The following is a 20712-nucleotide window of genomic DNA, read 5'->3' as shown; positions in this document are numbered from 1 at the left end:
TTTTAGTCAAAGAAAATGCAAAATGTGACTTCAAAACACACAGCTAAAATTAGACGAGCTCTGTATTTTCATTACACAGAAATATTTATGTCATCAAATCTCTTCTCCTGCAGTATAATTGTCTCAGACAAGTTTCTATGACTTGACACCAGTAGCTTAAATAGCTGGTACAATACACAGGATACAGTTCATTATTATTAATATGTGCTTCCTTTTCAATCAGTCAGATTAACTGATATTTCTTAAGTCCGTCGAGACCCATTTGCATTGCAATAATGCTGCTGCCTTCAGTCTAGAAGCATGTACAGTATCTCAGCTCTACTAAAGCTTAAAACTGACTAAGCTTTTGCTGTTGCTACCACTAAAATTTTGGCCCTCAGACTTAAAACCCATTGTTATTTTCTGTGGCGTGGGACGTGTTTTCTCTGTTTCTATCAGTCGTTTGTATTTTGTTCTCTTTTTTTTATATCCTCGTTTTTCCACCCCATCACAAGCGAGACATAGACACTCACAGATGGGTATACGGACATACACTAAACTACTACGAATGACAGCTCATTGCGACTCCTCTGGCTCCGACTCTACCTCCTGCATCAAATTCAGCCTTTGATATCAGTCAGCACAAAGTGGGGCACCAGGAATGAAGCTGTCATGCTGTTTTATCCAAACAGACTCTTCCGCCCCAAACACTGTCTGCTTGCAAAGCTCCTGTAATCCAACCCTGAAATTTGCCAACTTCTCAAACTCACAGCATCATATCGCCTCTGCTCTCTCTTCCTCCCCCCACCATTTTTTTCAACATGTCTCCTACATATTTTCTCGCATATTTCTCAAGCTTCTCCCCATCCCTTCACTCTCCTGGCCTGCTCCTGCCTTCCCTCTCTATAACCCCCTCCATTCCTCTCTGATGACCTCTTGCCAAGGCCCTAGGGACTCACTCAGTTGTTGTGATGGCAGAGGATTGTGTGATACCAGTGCAGTTTTAATGATTTTGCCCCGAGGCCCAGATCAGCAAGAGTTACCATTTTTTTCCCCAACCTTAGACTTGACTTTGGCATTACTTCTAAGGGATGGTGTCAGACTATGATTAGCATCGTTTTGGTCACTACTGCACATATTGAAATGGATTTGCGTACAGTTTTGTAGCCGCTAGCATTTATGTGAGGGTGATGTTGAAGTTGGAGATGGAAACTCATCCTCTAATCTCCATCTCTCTCTCTTTCTCCCTCACAACCCCCCCACTCTATACTCGCCCTCACTCTTGCAGCTCAGGTTTGACAGCAGAACCGCAGCACGTCCTGCAAACACATTGCAATTAGCATCATGCGCTTCAGTGCATCCCAAACCGCTCACTGATGAAGTTCAATCAATTTGCTTTAATTATAACTTTTTCAGAAACACCTAATCTCTCCAAAAGTTTGATCTCTCTGGGGTTTGTTCAGTAACGAGCTGTGGCAGGTAGTTTAAAAAGTAGCCGTATGGAAAGTGATGTGAATCTGTTGTGTGTGTGTGTGTGTATGTTTGTATTTAACCTGACTCTCTCTTTTTCTCTCTCTTTCTCTCTCCCTCCAGACATTGATGATTGCCAGTCTAATCCATGCCAGAATGGAGGAACCTGCATCGATGAGATCAACTCCTTTGTGTGTCTTTGTCTCCCAAGCTACGGCGGGGCCACTTGTGAGAAAGGTAACAATGTGGGAAAAATCATTTCATTTTACTCATTAGTCCAATTCACAAAGGGGTGACTGATGGGTGATGGCAGAGAGGAGAATAAGCTGCTGAAGCTGATGGAGTTAGGAGGAAATGTTTGGGAGATGGCAAGAGATACATAAGGACAACAAGGCAGTGAAGGAAGAGATGGATGAGAAAAAGAAGGTGGAGGGGGCAGGTGGAGAGAGCAGGATCAAGATGAAGAGGGAGGGTAGACAGAATAAGATGAGGCGAGAGGAGCAGGATGTGGAGACAGAGGTGGAGAGCGAAGGAGACGGAGGAACAGAAAGCTAATGAGGATGTAGAAAGGGGAGGATGAGGAAGAGTAGACAAAGTGGTGGAGGGTGGAGGAGGAAGGGAGCGGCGAGGGAGAGGGAAGCCCCCGTGGAATAATGTATCAGGTTTGTTCAGAACACCTGCGTCCAGCTGGTTTTTGCCTCTCATTACGGGACTTCCCTTGAGAGTAGGGGGATGTGAAGAAGGCTGCTCACAAAATGCATGTTATATGAAAACATGGCTGACATGTTGGAGCAAAACACTGAGGAATATAAACATTCAGGTTGATTGTGTTAATCAGTTTTAAGGGGAAAATACCCCGGTTGGTTTAACACAGTATTTTCACCCACACTTGTATGTTTCCTGCTGTAGGGGAGATGTTGGTCACTGCAGTTTAAAGTAAACAAGGTCTTGTAACATTGTTAAACATAGTTAAGAAGATGTTTCCTATCATAGTGAGGAAGAGAGAAGTGAAGTGAAAAATGAGGAAAAAGGGCAGAATGGCTAATTATGTACCAGAGTCATTCTAACAAAGCAGTTTATGGTTGAACTTAAAGCATTTTTTGTGTTTGTGTGATTTTTTTTACTAGAAAAATCAACACCATTTTTTTATTTTAATTAAAACCCAAAATATTAAATCTGTTGTGTATTTTAGATGTAGAAAAATACCATAGGAATGAAATAGAAGTATGAGTCCAGAGTTTCCTGTCTGACTAGCAGCGCAGTGACTGAATTATGCAAATAGCACAATTAAAATTTAAAGAACGAAAGTAAAGAAAGACAGTCAGACTGTGAGGTTGTGGGGAAGGAGACATTTCCATGAACTGGAGGAGATGAGCGAGAGATCCGGGGAGGATAGAGATCTGCACTGAATTACACAAATCCATAAAGTCAAGAAGTCAAGTTCCGCTGGTCCAGCTCGACCTTTGACCTCAACCCTCTGAAGAGCTGTGACTTTGAATATCTGTCTTTTTTTCTCTCTGTGTCTCGCTTCCAGTGTCTCGCTCTGCTTCTTGCTACTCTGGTCTGGTCTGATCTGGGACTTTGAGGGTAGACTAATCAATAGAGAATGGAAGGAAAGGGTAAAGCAGGAAATCTGAAATTCTGCTGAAACTACACTAGTTTTGGCAGGCTCCGGGAAAAAAATAGTTGCAGAACAAGAAAAAAAACTAAGCTGCAAAGTCTCTTAGGTCTTCGCAGTGTTCGCAGGCTTACTGACTGCACTACAGGAGTTTGGCACACCAGCACACACAATTGTACTTGAGCTAACTTGTGAAAAAGCTGTTCTGTGTCTCATCCAGTTCATTGTCTTTTCAACATCTGTTGCTTTACTATGAAACCCAGTAGTTCCTAGTCTGGGAGCCTGGACTCCTCCAAGATCAATCTGAAGTGTCACATAAGGATCAGCAGGATAGTTAAAAGGGTAAAGTGTATATGTGTGGAATAAAGCAGTGTGTTTATTTTCTCAGACCCTGTGTTTCATGTGTGATTTTGGAGCCATATTACCACTAAAAGGCAGGATATCTCTTCAAGTTTGACTAATCTTTTTATTAATCTTTCTCTTTCAAGTCCACCAACTTTAGGAAAGTTCAAGACCAAACTGCTGGAGTGCCCTTTTAAACTCAAAGTATTTTCAGACTCTCTTTAATTATTACAGACGTGTGACAAATTAAAGCAAACGCAGATGCTTCCACACAGGTGCACTGCATGGTACAATTAAGCAATTAACATCCAATCATACTGTGTGGCATTAATAAGAATGCTGAGCAGGCCCGGTTGATTCTGATGTAAGAGGCTTTGAAAGCAGGTTCATTGTTGGGCCACGGATGATAGAAGCTTCACCAAAAAGTGATATTTGCATTTAGATCTATGTGAAACACATTAGTAAAAAGGGTGAGAAATTGTGGTCAGCAGCTCACATTTGATGACTGTGATGCTCATGCATTTGTGAGATATGCAAGTAAAAACAGAAAAGCAACTGTTCCTCAGGTGCAGCAAGAGCCGTCCTTCAACTATTACATAGAGAGGGCTATTATAATGGGGTTACAGTGCATAAATGCCTCATTACACAGATGAATGCACATTTGAGAGTTCATTGGTAAAAAAAACCCACAGGCAGTGGTCTACAGAGATGTGGATTAAAGTGATCTAGTCAACGCTTGACCCCTACACTGAGGGGATCTGGTTGCTCTGTCATGCTGTGGGGGGAATGTTGCTGACATGGTTTGGGTCCCAAATCAATACAAAGTTGTTCCAAGTGATCACCTTTATCCTATGATGTAACATTGATATCCTGATTGGAGTGGTCTCTTCCATCCATAGGACATGAAAGGTTGATGAGTATAAAGATGAGTTGATTCGGCATGTTAGTCAGCAATCTCTGCCACCATCAGCAAAACACCAAATGAGGGAATATCATTTGGAAGAATGATGTTCATCCCTCCAGTAGAGTTCAGAGAGTTTAAGTTCTGGCTGTACATGGTGGCCCGACATCTCAGTGAGACACTTTATGTTGGTTTTTCTTTTAATTAGCCAGTTACTTTGGTGCTTTTTGGTGATTCCCCTATGGTTACCTCATTAATATTCATGCATTCCTGTGGTGCAGATCATAAATAAGCAAACACAGGGAATATATTATAATTTTTAAATTTTTATGTGGCACTGTGTTAAACTGTGCTTCAATTTCAGGCAGGTTAGATCTCCTAAATGTACAGATTCTTTAAATTAGGGCAGGAAACTGAACTATAATATTAATCAGTCTTAAATATGTAGAGTTTAATGTAGCAGACTCCAAGTCTTCAGTATTCCATGAAGAAGTTAGCAGTTTTTCCTCTCTCCTCTCTCACTGTGCCTCTGGTTTGACATGCACCAGAGCCACACGTACGTTTCCTCTCCTGCTGCGCTTCTGCCTTCATGCCTGATTGGGAGCAGCAGGTCTGATTGTGTAAATCTAAAGTCTCTGTTTTCCTGTCGCTTTTATCTCGCACTGCTCTGCACTCGCACAAATATAGGATTCAGCTGTGAAAAGTACAATTCGCAACAGGTGTCGCTCTGCCATTTCAGCGTGATCTCAGTTTGATATCCAGAGGGAGGTCTGAACCGCGACACGAACAGTGGAAATGAACTCATTCGTTCCACCGAGGCTTCTATCCATTTAAATGTCATCCAATTGGTCCCTGTCTCGCTAAAGTGGTCCAGTTCTCTCTGTCTCATTTGCTGTGCGTACTTGAGTGCGTCTGTGCGTGTTCAGGTGTATGCGTTGTTAGCTGACAGCCTCGGATGCTGGGAAGATCCAGTCTGCTTCTAGCTCCCTCTGGCCTGTTACCATGGTGATCTCATCTGAGAGTCAATAATAGTAAGTTGACAAGGCTGAAGTCCTCCATTCAATGTACTGAGAGAGAGGAAGAAATGGCTTGTTATTCTGCAGTTTCTACTATTATCTCATGTTCAACTCAAAGTTTTTGTTGTTTTTGTTGTTTTGTTGGGCTTTGTCTGGAACACACTTTGAAACTCTACAGTTTAAGAGATGGATTATACTTTTTGTAAGTTTGATAATCAGCACTATAGTGACAAACGTGCAAAATGATTGAATCCATCTGGCAATTATGTTTTTTAATCAGTTATCTTTAATGAAGGGATATTTGTTGAAAAGAGTAGGCAGTCGTGATTTGATTAGAGTAACAAAGACATCAGTTACTTGTTTCTCTCTCTCATCCCAGTACTGAAGCTGATAGTCGAGTCTGTCCTGCCTTTTTTTTTTTTTTTTTTTGTGGCTTACTGCCTAATCAGTGGAGACAGAGACCAAATCTTCCTCAGCCTGGCTGGTGAGAAAAGTGACGGAGAAGCCATTAGCTGGTTTCTTCTCATCAGCTTCTTTCCTTGCTTTTGTCTTTGTATCATTCGCTCTGTTATCCCCTCAGTCTTTCTAGGGAGGAAAACGCCACAACGTGTACATGTGAGAGTAGGGATTTGTTGCTTTGCCATTCCACGACTGTAGATACCGCTGTTTCATGTCAGCTACCTTTTTTTCTTTGCTCTCCCTACCTTTTCTGCTGTCACTCCTGCACTTCTTGCATCTTTTTATGCCTCTCATCTCAGGTGCACCACAGGAGGCTTTGTCATGCTCTCTGAGTGCGTGTGCATGTGTGCATGTGTGTGTGTGTGTGTCACTGTGTGTGTCACCGTGTGAGTGCATCTGTACAGTGTGTCCCCATGGGCCATATCTGCCTTTTTCAAGTGTATGTGTTTGTGTGTGGGTGTTTATGTGATACTTTTCTCAGAGCTGTGAAGTTAGAGTTTCACACAAGCACAGACACACATGTTTCCATTGGTCAGGATCCTCATTGACATAATGCATTATCCTCTAAACCTAACAGTCATTTCTACTCATAACACATAACACTGCATAACACTAACTGTAAGTCACTAACACTGAGTCTTAACCCTCAAACAGCTCTTTGAAGAGGTGTACACTTGCCAAAAACTGAACAAATTGTTCTCACTCTCAAGGTCTGAAGCTCATATTTGCCCAAAGACAGCAGTAAAAAAAAATGCACACTCAAAGGAACATTGCACTTCAACATTTCCTCTGTTTCATTTCTTCTTTGGTGGCACACAAACAAACAAACAAACAAAACTCCATCTATGTACTCTTGTACCTTTCCAAAAAATCAGAAGATTTTTTTCCCTTTTATTTAACAGGAGCTTAACTGGCAGTCGAACACTCAACACTCCAAACAATGAAATCACAGTGAGGCGTATGGGGGCCCCCAGAGCTCAACGCACTACAACTACAGGAAACACATGCAAATAGGCAAAGCACAAGAAAATTAAGACAACATCTTCATCAATTTATCAACACATGTTCAGCATTGAGAAAGGGCGCTACAAATTGCTACACGACACATTACAGACAACAAGTGTTTCCAGAGGACTCAAAAATGATGAACACATCTTGGTTTATTTTAATATTGGGATCGCAGATGCAGACATGTTCATTACTTTTAAGTGTCCCTCTGGAAACAATTGTTGTCTGTAATGTGTTTTGATGTCTGAATTTGCAGCTGTGCATGCGTTGTCAAATTGATGTTTTGTTTATTTTCTTGTGTTCTGTCTGTTTACACGTGTTTCTTATAGTTGTGGTGCATTGAGCTCCCCCGGAGCACTGCAGAGGTGCAATAATTCGTAGTTACAAATAAAATAACAATCCAGCCCACATGATCATCCTCACTCTCGCTGTATCCCTTTTTCTGTTTCCTCACAGAGCGAATAATCTACAAATTGAAAACAAAAAGCCAGTGTTAAAAGGGATTGCAGCTAATTAATCCCCAGGTGTCTGGCTGCTGCTTGGTTATCTGCGAGCAATGCGTTTGCTGCTGCGCTAGACTCAGAGAGAGACCTGTATTTCATGCATCTTCTCTTTTTTTGATTTTGACTTTTGTGTTTGGAGAGAAGAGCTACATCCCTAGTAGACTGTACAGCTGTTATAGGCAAATATGACTGAGGACTAGTGATTGTGCAGCATGCAGAGGCTAACACACAGGCAAGCATGCTGATGACTTTACTACAGAAACTACAGTGAGACTATTAAACACTCCATTGAAACTAAGTTATATTGTTTTCACATTCTACTAAATACCACTAACATTTTCCCCAGACACACACACACACATGCACACACATGCATGTGTAGTTCAGGACAGGAAAACAAAAACTAGACAGCATTACGGGTACCTAAAGCAAAGTAGAACACAACTTACTCCCCAAAGAGGATGCTTGGATGAATCTGGGGCAGACAGATATGAGGAGTTTGAGAATATCGAAGCCAACAGCAACACTGGTGCTGCAGGTTGGAAACAGGCAACATACGATGTAGTGTGGCCTACACACTGAGACTAATGAGGAGGAAAGCAGACTGAACTGACTAACAGCAGTGGAAAGCACCAGGTGCAGTTCTATATCACCATCTCACTCAGAGTCACTCCTTTTTATATTTTCCCTTTTCTTTCACACATAGCCTATATATATTCACATGCTTACACTGAAGGCAATTTAGTTGTAATTTAAAGTGAATAGGGTTAAATATTGAATGATATTTGCACAGTACGGAAATTGTGGGTATATTGAGGATCCTCTGGTTTTAGTAGCCCTTTTAAGACCCATCCTGAAGAGTTCCAGTACATTCATATGAGATGATTCTGCTTCACACAATTTACATGCAAGCCAGTGATCGGTGCTAATGAATTAGATTAGGAGGTCTGTAATATTGAGGTTTTTGTCTGGTAGTTTGGTTAGGTTTTAAATGAATAGTTTAGCAATACAATTTAGACAAAAAGGGACTGGACTATAATAACAGTACAAAAAGCAGTCTGATTTTTAAAGGAAGGATTTCATGACAGACAAGATAGAGTCATTTCAGGTGACTGCATTTTTTTGAACGAAGATTTAAAAAAACGTGTTTACACCTGGTATTACCATGCAATCTGTATTTAGATCGCACCGCACGTTCATGAAAGGTGTAAATGCACTCAATGCACTCGGGATCAGAATGCAATCAGATCAGCCAGGCCACATTTGGACACAGTCTGGTTGGCATCGTGATCAGATCTGTAAATGTAGTCTCTACAGCGTGACCACATTCATAAGAAAAATAATCCACACAATAAGTTGAAAGGTCACCTCTTCTTGTGAGCCCTCTAAAATGTTTAAATAGTGCCTAAAAGTTTTCCCTCACAAAAAATAAATGACATCCATCCAGCATGGCTTCCCATGTTTGTTGACAAGTCTGCCAGATTCACCTGATCTGACCAGGTGTAAATGCAAAGACCAACTGATCAGATGTTATTATCCAGATACAGATCTCATGTTAACTGTTGGTGTAAATGCAGCCATAAAGAACAATCTTACCATATTTACCTCTGCCCTTTTTATGTTGCCCTGGCTTAAAATCCACAAAGGTTTCTGCTGATCCTGCAGGTTTTTAGTATGATAGGTGTCAAGTCATTTTTCTCTCATCATGTCATTGCGTCTTGGCTCCATTCTTACACTTCCTTTGGGCAAATATATATGTCACTCTAAGCTTATCTCATCTCTACACTCTTTCTAAGCTACACTGAGCACTTTGGCTGAACTTCACACGTTACAGTTTGATGCTATAGTCAGTAGTTCTTTGTTTTCTTTTCATTGTGCTTGGTTTGGGTGGTTGTGTGACTCAGCATCGTTTTTCAGAGATGACAGAAAGGCTGAGGAGGATGCCGAGTTCGCCAACTTTGCTGTTTTCAATAGGGCATATCGAGGGACACAACAATGCTTCTCCACTCTGTCCCTGGCCGTGCTGTTGCTGTAGCGACTCAGCAGAAAGCTTGACTCAAAATTAATTTCTGTGCGTTCCTCCGGGTCTTTAGAGGCAATTAATGCTAATGAAGATTCATGTGTTCTAATAACATGTCGAGAGGGGCACATTGCAAAACTTGGAAGAGAGCTCCTTGGTTTACCTCACTCGCAGCGCTCTCCTGAACACACATTGGCAGAAACGCAGGTGAACAAACACATTCATTGTACTGTAAAACAGGCAGATACGTGTATAAAATGTCCCTGAAGTTTTACCTAAGCATGGCAGAGGCTATTCAAATGGAATAACAGCAAGGCATCTCTCTCCCTGTGTATGCTGTTGTGTTCAACAATTGCCAATTCTCTCTCCAAACAGGAAAGCTGGAGAGATGAGGAGGTAATTTATTCTCATTCAAGGTGCTTAATTAGAGAGTGTTCCTGAAGCAACTGTCATTCTCATCCCCTGACTGTAAGGAAGTTCAGGCAGAAAAGAAAGAAACAATGGAGAAGGGAGGAAAAAAAGAGAAAGGAGGCATCAGAGCAGGTGTTATAATAGATGAAAAGAGGAAAAGAGATGGAGGAAGAGAGAAGAGTCTATGTTCCTCTGCTCTGCATTAGTGAACATTTCTGACGGAGATGTGTAAAACAGAAAATTGAGGTTTCCTCTGTACTCCCTCTTTTTGTTTTACTTTCATTTCATTTTTGTGATGGTTCATTTCTAGTGAAGGAACTTTTCCAGCAATCTTTTCAGGAACTGAGGAATGTGGATTTCTATCAGAAATCTTGTTCCAGTTTCTACCAAACTGATTTGAAAAGTTGTTTGAAAAGGTGAAGTTGCAAATTAAACTCTGGTGGCATCTGTAATCGACTATGAAATGGTATATTCTTCATCAAACATATCTTTGTCACTTCTGTACTGCTATTTATCTGACAACATATATGCCAAAACAGCCCCACTGATTTATCACACAGATTCTAGAGGATATTTTCCCCTGCAGATCCTCAGTTCCTCTGATTGTTCAGTCAAAAAAGGTCCATTGTTAACATATGATGTCCTTGAAAATACAATCTGCCCACAAGCGTGAATTCTTTTAGCTTTGTTACCCTTTTTATTATTAGTTAAACTGTGAGCTGCTCTTTGCAAACATGATGATCACACACCTGTAGTAGGTTATGTGAGTAACTTACATCATCTTCACAATGATAGACCATTACCTGCCCACTCTTTCTAGAAAAATAAGGATGCAGGATGAATATGTGCGACCACCATGTGCTAACTACACACTGTGCCCACTCGCAGCTGTATGTTTGCTGTGTGAATTTCTGTCTGCAGTATTTACTGTAAAGGCCTGCACTGCCCTCACTCTCACCCCAGCCTCCTCCATCAGCATAAATTCTAAAAGATGTTACTATGGGTTAATTATACAGCACAAGTGTTCACACTGGCATCAGTCATTCATGTTTTGCACTCTGTAGCTGTTTTACTGTATCATCCATTACATCTAATTGTGAGAATCACACTATTAGGATGTTCCATTAATCAACATTGCACTCGTAGTAGCCATTAATAATTCCACAGCCACGTTCTCACCTTTTGTCTCTGGCCATTAGCAGATTGTCCCTCATCTCCCTCTCTCTTCGTCTTTCCAAATGTCTCTCACTCCCTCGCTCTCTCTCGCTCACTTCCTCTCACTCCGGAATGCTGTCATCTGGCCTCTCGCAAATGGCACACTGAGCTGTCAGCCTTCAAAGAATCACACAGGGAGGAAGCAAAATGGCAGCACACACCCACTCATGCACGCACTCGCACATGCAAACATACACACAGCGTTTCATCATCCAGGGGATCTAAAAAAGCCGAGCGGCAGAAATATCACTCGGTGATGTGGATAAACGACCCAATCAGTCAGCTGGAAGTGTATGGCCTTTTCTTTCCTAACTGCCGTTCACTAAAGTCTGTGGGAATATTAATCGCTGCAACGTACCCCCTACCTCTCCCAGTCTGACGGCGGGAAAACGGGTAAAAAGAAGACGACTTGAATAATGTCTAAATATTTGAAGAGGTTGATGTGATGTCGAGCTTTGAGCCTCGCTGTCAGCGAGTGGGAGAATAAATCAGCAGAGACTAGGCTGAAGATCTGAGGGGGAGAAAACATGCCTGTTTATTTTTGATCTATCCTTTTCTTTCTCTCTCCCTCTCTCTTTCCATCACTGTTTCTAACCCCCCCCCCCCCCCCTCAATCTATCTCTCTGTTTCTCTCACTCTTTCACTCTCTTGTTCTATCTTTCCTCCTCTGTCCTCCCACTCTACATTATGTCTCAATGCGTCTGATGCTCTTAGTTTTTCTGTCTTGAGGTTTTTTGGGTCATGTATGTACGCATTTCTCAAGTGGAAATCAAACCAAATCTAGGAACTAGGACTAGCCACATGCACACAGTCTGGACTGACTCACAGCAGAGTGTATGTGATTCAATGAAGGTGTTCATGACTATTCATAGATGTGTGTATGTGTGTCTATGTTTTTTTCCCCTCTCTCTCAGTGACACCTACACTGACTCTCCTGTCCCTGTTACTGTAGATAACAACCCATTCCCCACCTTCATGTGCCAAACTGGACCCTCTCCTAATGCTAATATGTACCAGCTGCTGTGTGGGCTTTGAGCAGGTGGCTTCCAGGTCTGATGATGGAGTGAAAGAGCAAGTCAGCAGCAGTCACAGCTTTTGGTCCCATAAGGCTAGAGATAATGGCTATAACATTAAGCTGGCTAATGCTAATCTACTGCTCTCATTTCAAACGTATGTTGTGCGTATGAGTATGGCTGCAAAATGTTCAATCTTCTCTACGCATTAGTGGGTTTTAGAAAATTACAAGGCAGCCTAGCACTGTAGGTTTATGCATCTCTATTCTTGCTTAATTGTTTTATGATTCTATTTCAGCATTCATTATTTCAAACACAGGGAGACAATTTGCACTGGTCAGTAGTTTATGTGTCTATTAGTGTGCAAACATTAATGGATTGAAAGGCTGGGCTGATTGAAAGGGCAAAACAAATACTTGTTTGGTAATATTTTGTTTTGCAGACTACAGTGTTATAGTGTGTATGGTCTCATTAGGGTTGTAAGCTGCTAAATCCTTGTAGCACTTAATGCAAAATTAATTAGTTTTGAAAATGTCTCCCTGTTAACAAAGCAGAAATTGAAATGTGGATGGACAAAGGTGAAGTAAAAAACAAGAGAGAGTTTCAAGTTGTCCCATGATAGCGACTAAAATGATCTTATAATATTAATGTTCTGCCATGTGATGACCTTCACTATGGATTAATGCTCCATTTTGTAATAATGCCTGTAGCACAAGGACAGATGTATCCCCTATCTCCCATATCCATGCTCATGTACTGTTTTACCATCAATACTGAATGTAAACATTTCTACAATATATTTGAGAACTCAAGAATACATTTGAACTAACTCTCAGAGAAGTCCCAAAGACACAGTTTCTAGAAATACAAGAGCTTCCTGTAGTGTCTGATGTGTAGAGATTTCACTCATCTGTATGAACTAGTCAAGAGTTTACATGAAACCATCTTTCTTCAAGTGGCAGAATAGGCCCAACCATAATAGACAGAGACAGCACTCACATCCAGAAGTATGAGTGAATAAGAGTCCCTGCTGTGCACTGTTCTACAATAAAGAGAGCACGATCGCTGAAGTCCGAATGGGAAATTAAACTTGAGCTCATCTCAGTGTGAGGCAACAGGGCCAACCAGTGAGCCACCGAGCTGTACAGAGGAGACTGAAAATGTTAAGATGGCTAATTGGATTTCATGTCATTGGCGGGTTTCGAGGTCATCTGATTAAAGCCCCAGACTACCTGGAAGTAATGAAATAATTCTCCACATTTACATTTACAATCATCCTCAAATAGTAGCACTCAGAGGGCATTTTTAGATCCAGTAAGGACCTTTGTAAGAGGCAGATCAATCATCCCTCTGATTATCTGACCTGAAGTTCAAGAGGTACTCGGGCACTTAACTTGGAATAACAAACAAACCTTATATTTTATTCAAACAGTAGTGATCGTAAACCTTTAGCAAAGTGCTTGTTCCCCCCCCCCAAACTGAGTGAGTGGAACAGATCTTAGCCTGGTTGCACATACTTAGCAAGATGAATGACAGGAATGTATTTCAGTGTCAGTTTTGTCATATATTTATGTGTTTGATGAGGATTTTCTCAAAAGGTTTGTAGTGTGATAAGCCTCAGTTACATATCTGTAACTGTTGGTTGATGCACGTCTTGTGTATACATGAATCTCCTCAGTCACTCTTCCTTTAAATTGCTGAAGCTGTTGACCAGTTGCAGGTAGGAGTTAGTCATCCTGTTCTGTTAACAAGAGATAAAAGCCCTGTCTGCTGGCTGTCACTACTGTATAGCAGGGTATCATTTGAAATGTTTTTCTTCCCGTTTCTTCAGTTGGATGTTTGTGCTTTACTGTGCAGAATGATGTATATGCAGAGTTTGAAGCCTCTTTTCTGCTGAAAGTGGAAGTTTTCTCTATGTGCATGGTTGACCCTTTACCCATGCACCCCCCAAACAATATCAGTCATAAACATTATTACTATCCTTCAATTCTTATTGTACTTTCAGCCTACAACACAGTTAACATGTGATATTAATACTGTAGAACGGCACAGACAGAAATAAGAAGACAGCAACTATGAACTTAAATCAGAAAAATAGAAAAAATCAAATACAAAAGTTTGTTTGGATGGTGACATTAAGTATTTTTCCATTTGTGCCCATGTTTCAGTCTGATTATTTTTGCTGTTTAAAATCTACAGTACCTTTTTCATCTGAATCATTTATTTTGCTTTAGTCATTCATTCCCTCTAAATGCAATCCAGCTATTCGTGATTATCTCCTTTGTGACTACACATAACGAGAGAAAGATCTTTTGTTCAGTGAAGATATTCTGCTGATATTGTGTCTCTTATGTAAGTATACATGATTGTGGTGTGAGTGGAATGGCTTTAATAGCGTGGATCATCGCTTGCTTTGCTATCCCAAACCGAACAAATTCTGCTTAAACTAAAATTTTAGGTGAGCACAGAGAAGCTTTCCACTTTCAGCAGATAAATGAGAAAACAACCTTCTAGTGTTCTGCACAATGAAGCTCAAATATCCAATGAAGCAAATTTTAGAATGGAGGCAGACTTTAACAATACTTGTGGGAAAGTATCTTCTAGAAATATATAGATTGTTAAGCTCATTTTCATCTGACGCCAATGTCATATGTAAAACGAACAGCTGTACAAGACATTTGCCTTTACAAAATATGCCAAAACAAGATTATGTATCTGGCCAGAGATTCCTTGTCAGTTTTCAGTGTTTGTCAATTTTCAATACTTTCTAGCTCTAGTTGTTACTCACAGCAACAGTGGGAATAGGCTTCTTCTCTATGTACTGTAGCACTCCACTTCCGTCAGACCTATGAGACTGAATGAATGCATGTCAAACAGGCCAGTGGCTGAATGATGAATTTTAAGCAGTGTCAAATTGCACCAGAGCATCAAAGAGTGATAAAACTGGACTGAGACTTGCCTCCATAAATTTCCCAGATATATGCAAACATTACTCTCTTCATTCTTCATCCCTCCCTCTCTCTGGTCCCTTGTGCACTCAACACGCGTGTGTGAATGTGTGAACAGTTACGCTTTCATTCATGTGTGTCTGACTTTTGACATGATAGAGCTTTGTGTTTATAGGAGGAGACATGACAAAGAAATTACCCTCTAAACACAAACAAATGTATTGTAACCACATGCTATTGTATGTTGGATACACCATATAGCAGTTTTCTTTCACATTGCTCACTGTCAGCAAGTATTTGTCACTTTCACATTCACTGGAAGCAGCCATTATTGTGTGCTGATTATGATTATCTAATACATCACTATACAATAAAGGAAAAACATTCTATATATATATATATATATATATATATATATATATATATATATATATATATATATGTATCTGCAATAAAGGAGAAAAAAATCCATTTACATATATACATATAGAAACTAACCGGAGAGAAGTGACCTGCCTTCACCTGAGAAGGAGCGTCCTACTATGACCCAGTGCATCGAATATTTTGAAATCTTATCACTGCAATTCGCAATTCATGCTGTTGCACCTCTGAAGGCCCTGAACAACATGAATAGATGAGATCACAAAGCTTAACAGAATGAAAAGTACTTGTCGCTCTCTCAATGCAGGATGAAGGTTTTCAACCCCTTACTTTATGTACACATAGTACATCAGTATGAAAGGTTTTTCATAACAGACTCCTTTCCTATCCTTTTCTTTCCTCTCCCCTCTCCCCTCTTCTCCTCTCTTCTCTTCTCCTTTTTCTTTTCTATCCTCTTCTCTCCTTTCCACAGCCAAACTGCATCTCTCTGCATACTAAACAGGGCCCCATACGGCCCAATTTGCACTGCCCAATTTACTGGTGTCGCTTCAGATTTGTTGGAGGAAAAGCTGAGGCCTTCTCCCTGATCCCCACACTGTAGGGGAGGAGTGAGGGAGGGGGCATGGGGGGGCTAAGCATCATGGGGAAACTGGAGGTGGCTTGCCTGACAGATCCAGACTGAACCACATCAGCTATACATACATTTACACACATACAGATATGCACACACTTGCACACACTTGCACACACACACACACACACACACACATACATCACATCTGAGATGTAGAGCGCACAGTCACACAGCTAACCCCCAGAGAGATGAGGGGAATAGATGAGAGAGAGGGAGGACAGGATGGAGGGTGAGTCAGTGTGCTGACAGGACTGTGACAGGGCTTAATTACCAAGCAAGCGCCGCGCACTGGAAGCGATTTCTAAGGATTGTTGTCATTTGAATAGATTAAAACGCCCTTTCACTGGACTAAGCTGTCTCACCGCAGGCTTGCCTCCGCTGTGGATTAAAAGTCCAAGTCAAATGAAAGGAAAAAGAAAGAGACGGAGAGAGAGATGGAGGGATGGAGACAGAGAGGAGTGTTAAAGAGAGCACTTAAAGCAAGATGGTACTGAAAAAAATAAAGGAAAACAAGAGGAATTTGTGTTTGAATTTTTAAAAAAAACAAATAAATAATGGTTATATCCCTCTTCTTAGTGCTAAATCCTCCGACTCCTTTCCTGTGTAGCCCTATTATTCTTTTGAATCCGTCGGCTGTGGGTGCTTAACGATTAAAAAACCCCACATCCCTCTTCCCACATGGATTTTCCATTGACTGATCACTGTCTGTTTTAATTACCTCCCCCTTCTCTTTCCCAATCCCCCCTTGTACACCTTCAGATACTGAGGGTTGCGAGCACACATGGAGGAAGTTCCACGGCCACTGCTACAGGTACTTCAGCCGCAGACACACCTGGGAAGACGCCGAGAAAGACTGCAGGGAGCACAGCGGCCACCTGGCTAGCATCCATAGCCTCGCCGAGCAGAACTTCATCAGAGGTGGGTAGAGGTGGAGGAGGAAGGTAGGACGGGGGGGGGACGGACTTGGCACGGTCAGTATATGTAAATGTTTCTTAGTGTTTGTTCTTATCTGATTACACAGCAGGAAATTTTGAATTAAGCAGATAAGTTAGGGCGAGGAAAAAGTCCCATTAATTTTCTGCAGTGTTCAGTTGGAGCACTTCCAAGCAGCGTTGCCCCCTAAGCGTCGATGATTCGAAGCATCGGTCGAACCACTGTGCTTTCTTTTTTTAGCTGCGTCACCAGGCTCTGGCTATTTCAGAACTCTATAACTTCAACCAATCAATTTAAATAATGACAATGATTTGGTCTTTAAAATCTGCTCGCACACCGCTGTCTGCCTTCACCTTCCTACACTCCTCTTTTACGGGCTGTTGATTGATATCTGTTCTCCTGCTTTATTATTACCATACTTGGCATTGGCACCTCTCCTTATGTGTATTCCATAATTCAGTGATAAATGTCTGAGCGGCCCTTGAAGCGGTTTATTGCGCTCCCTGCTGAAAAACACCCTTAGGAGCGGTGCCTGTTGAGCCAAATAAATGTGCATCACCATTCGTTGCAGTAAATGGGGCTATAGGCTCTGATGTGGGTGTCTGTGACAGAACATTTAATAAACGATCATATTCTCCCTTCCAATGTGATTTGCCTTGAAGGTGAAGAATCCCTACAGCAGGTGAGGTAATTCAGTTTGTGGCCAGTGAAACAAATGCATGTGTCAACTCTGAATGTTGAAAATAAAACCAGCATCAAGACAGAAATTTCACTTGATTTAAATGCAATCTTTGCTGATTTGTGTGAGAAAGATGCAAAATTGGCTTATGGCATGAACAGATTTTTGCCACCCCTCGCATTTAGAAAAATGGAATTTGAAGATCCATCGGGAGATATTTACTGAGGATTTGTGGCCCCCTTTTAAGAGCTAAACAGCAGTATAGTGTTTCTCTTTTGTTTACCAAAGGGCTCCACTGAGGTCTTGTGTCTTTGGGCTCATGTAATATGTATTTTAAGGCATTCTTGTTTAAAGGTGTAAAATATGGGAGACAGGAATGGAAATTCATACAAAATAGTCTCTGCACTTGATTTATCACAGCAGATTGACCACTGCAGCAGAGGAAAGTGCATCTGGGAAAAGCTGGAACAATCTACAGCGCTGTTTATCTGGTCAAAGGAGTTAAAATGTTTGAATAAAAACCTGATTTTTCATAATGCATTCAATCACTGACCTTTAGTTAAGCTCACACCATTACAATATATGTCATGGTCCTTTCACAACATCTTTAACTGATATTGACGCAATAATGACTAATATTTCCTTACTTATAGTGTTGCTCTTGTGAGAGGACTATGCATTGCATTTTCAACTATATCTTATCATGCTTATCTTTTAAGAATGTTGTTGAATTTTTGGCACAAGAGATAGATACAGTACGAAACAATGCTACACTTTGGTTTTACTGCAGGCTTTTTGCATTCAGCTGGTGCTCATGGGGGACTTAAATATTTCAACTGTTCAACTGTGCCAGGTGGTATTACCATGCTAATATCCAGTCTTCCTTTGGCGTCTCATGAACCTTCATTTACTCATTCTTAGCTTTCCACCCTCTGGCAAGGCTCCACAGCCACTTCTGTTGTAATAAGGCCAGATCACCATCAGCAAGATTCTGTAATATTTGATCCACCTTCTGTCTCGGACAGATGCCAGGACAGTCCAATCCATCTAGCACCCATATTTCTTCTACATGCACACAGTTACCAAAAAGTGTGTTTAATTGCCTTGAAAATGGACGTCTCCACCCCTGCAATAAGGGGATCAGAGTCATTAGGAAGATTAATGGGCCTGGTAATGATGTTAATCAGACATACCATGATTGAAATTCCATTAGATATGTGCACGGGCATGTGCATGCGCCCGTACAATCACGCACACTGAAACCCCCACGTACACAAAAGAGATTAACCCAAAACACCATTAGTGAAATTTCCTTTCAGACACAAACAAAAATCTCATCACCAGGGCATCACAGTCAGAAACTGTATATCTCCATTATTGCTCATCTCTCAGCTGAGCCCAGAGAGGGAAGAAGTCAGAGCTGTGCCTGCTGCTTTTCAGCTCCAGGACTGAGTAGGGTCTCATGTGGTATCCATCAAACAAAAAAGAATTACCTTCAGCCCAACATGTAACATTAAATAGGTTTTACACACAAAGGTGTGTTACCAGGTTACCAGTATTTGAGAGTGCTGCTCAGCCTGTGTCCAAGGCCTTTAAATTGAAAGACAAAACATCTTCAAGTATTTTTAGATGCCCTTTACTAAACCCTCCTTGGAAAACCACGACCTGCATGACTTCGAATTTTCATAGACATTCTTATAATCTGAGAAAATCACCCTAATGATGTCATGAGGGGTTATTTTCTCAACTTGGCTTTTGGAGATAAATTTGACACAGAAGGGCAGCATTATACCCAGTGGATGTGGAGTTTAAAATATGTTTTGCATAAGTTAAAAGAATCCTGAAAAGCGATGGTCTAATGAAAATTTTCTGTTGGTTGCATTATGGGAATGGTAGGGTCCAGTTTTTGGAGGCCCAGCTCATACTAGGAGTCAGGATATTGCAGTCTGTTCTTCATTTTTTTTCTTTTTGTCATTTCAGTTGTTGAAAGTGTAATACTGCATTACTGGTGCAACCTTGGTGGATGTGTACATATTTTGTAATTCAGATAGCCTTTTATGTTAAACCCATGTTTTCATAATATATTCGTCTCAGTGTTCTATCCATAAAACAACATGATGTCCAGTCATTCAATCAACACAGTAAAGTATTGATTCACATTTTATTTTATTTTTTTGGGGGGGGGTTGTATTAGATGTAGTATTAAGCTGTTAATATGTTATATGCCATATGACTGCATTTTGTGTATGTCTGTGCCCATATTCTGTCTGTGTATTCATGTCTCCCTGTACGTTCCCTCCTTCTCAGGTCTAAGCCACGACAACACCTGGATCGGGTTAAATGATCGTACAGTGGAGGACGACTTTCAGTGGACCGACAAGATGGACCTGGTGAGGGAACAGCTGTGTCTGTTTTTTTTCTCATTCAGCTGTTTTCAGTCAAATTTAAGGCTCTCTACAAACATAATACATTTATGAGGATTAACCAAAATTTGGAGATGCTCATTATCGCTGCTGGAAGCAAACTGACTCACAGTTTGTTGGAAAACCCTCTGCCTTGAGATTTTCATGGCTTGGTTGTTATACAGTACTGCTGTCTCTAGTGATAATGACAGAATCTCTCCAGCATGTACTCAGGTTGAACTTTTGTTCCTTATTGTTCAGCACAGAATGTTTTATCCCATAATTATAGTACAACACAAAAAGATCTCAAAGTCAAAGGAGGAAAATGAAACAGATAACTAGGCAAGAAAATGAAATAATGTTCCGCCCTGAAGTAGACCAATCATGTCTGATGTGAAGAGTAATGGGCACAAAATTACTTGAAAAACAGAATCACTACTGATTTCTTAGATTTGTTTAGCTAAATTCTTGTTTTTTTGTTTGTTTGCAGCAATATGAGAACTGGCGCGAAAATCAGCCAGACAACTTCTTCGCTGGAGGAGAAGACTGCGTGGTTATGATCGCTCATGAGAACGGCAAATGGAATGACGTGCCTTGCAACTACAATCTGCCCTACGTCTGCAAGAAGGGAACAGGTGAGGACAGCGAGGAGGGGGGTAGAAAGTTGAGAGTGACATCGAGTATGTTGCAGCTTCAACAGGTGATTAAGATGACTGACAGAAAGTTAAGGTGGAAGAGATACTAGCAGGATGTAAAGAGCAGCGCTAAAAATAAGAGAAA

General features: G+C 41.0%; 1 protein-coding gene across 1 annotated transcript in view; it reads left to right on the top strand.

The window, feature by feature from the left end:
- The window catches only part of ncanb (neurocan b), a 128516-nt gene that overhangs the window by 100817 nt on the left and 6987 nt on the right, over positions 1 to 20712 (top strand). The window contains exons 11-14 of the mRNA XM_053322366.1: positions 1573 to 1686; positions 16678 to 16836; positions 19838 to 19920; positions 20423 to 20567. Of these exons, the coding sequence (XP_053178341.1) occupies positions 1573 to 1686; positions 16678 to 16836; positions 19838 to 19920; positions 20423 to 20567 (501 nt within the window). The remainder of the gene's footprint in view (positions 1 to 1572; positions 1687 to 16677; positions 16837 to 19837; positions 19921 to 20422; positions 20568 to 20712) is intronic.

The sequence above is a fragment of the Scomber japonicus genome, chromosome 7 (assembly GCF_027409825.1).
Source record: "Scomber japonicus isolate fScoJap1 chromosome 7, fScoJap1.pri, whole genome shotgun sequence".
NCBI lineage: Eukaryota > Metazoa > Chordata > Actinopteri > Scombriformes > Scombridae > Scomber > Scomber japonicus.
This window is presented reverse-complemented; position numbering and strand designations above follow the sequence as displayed.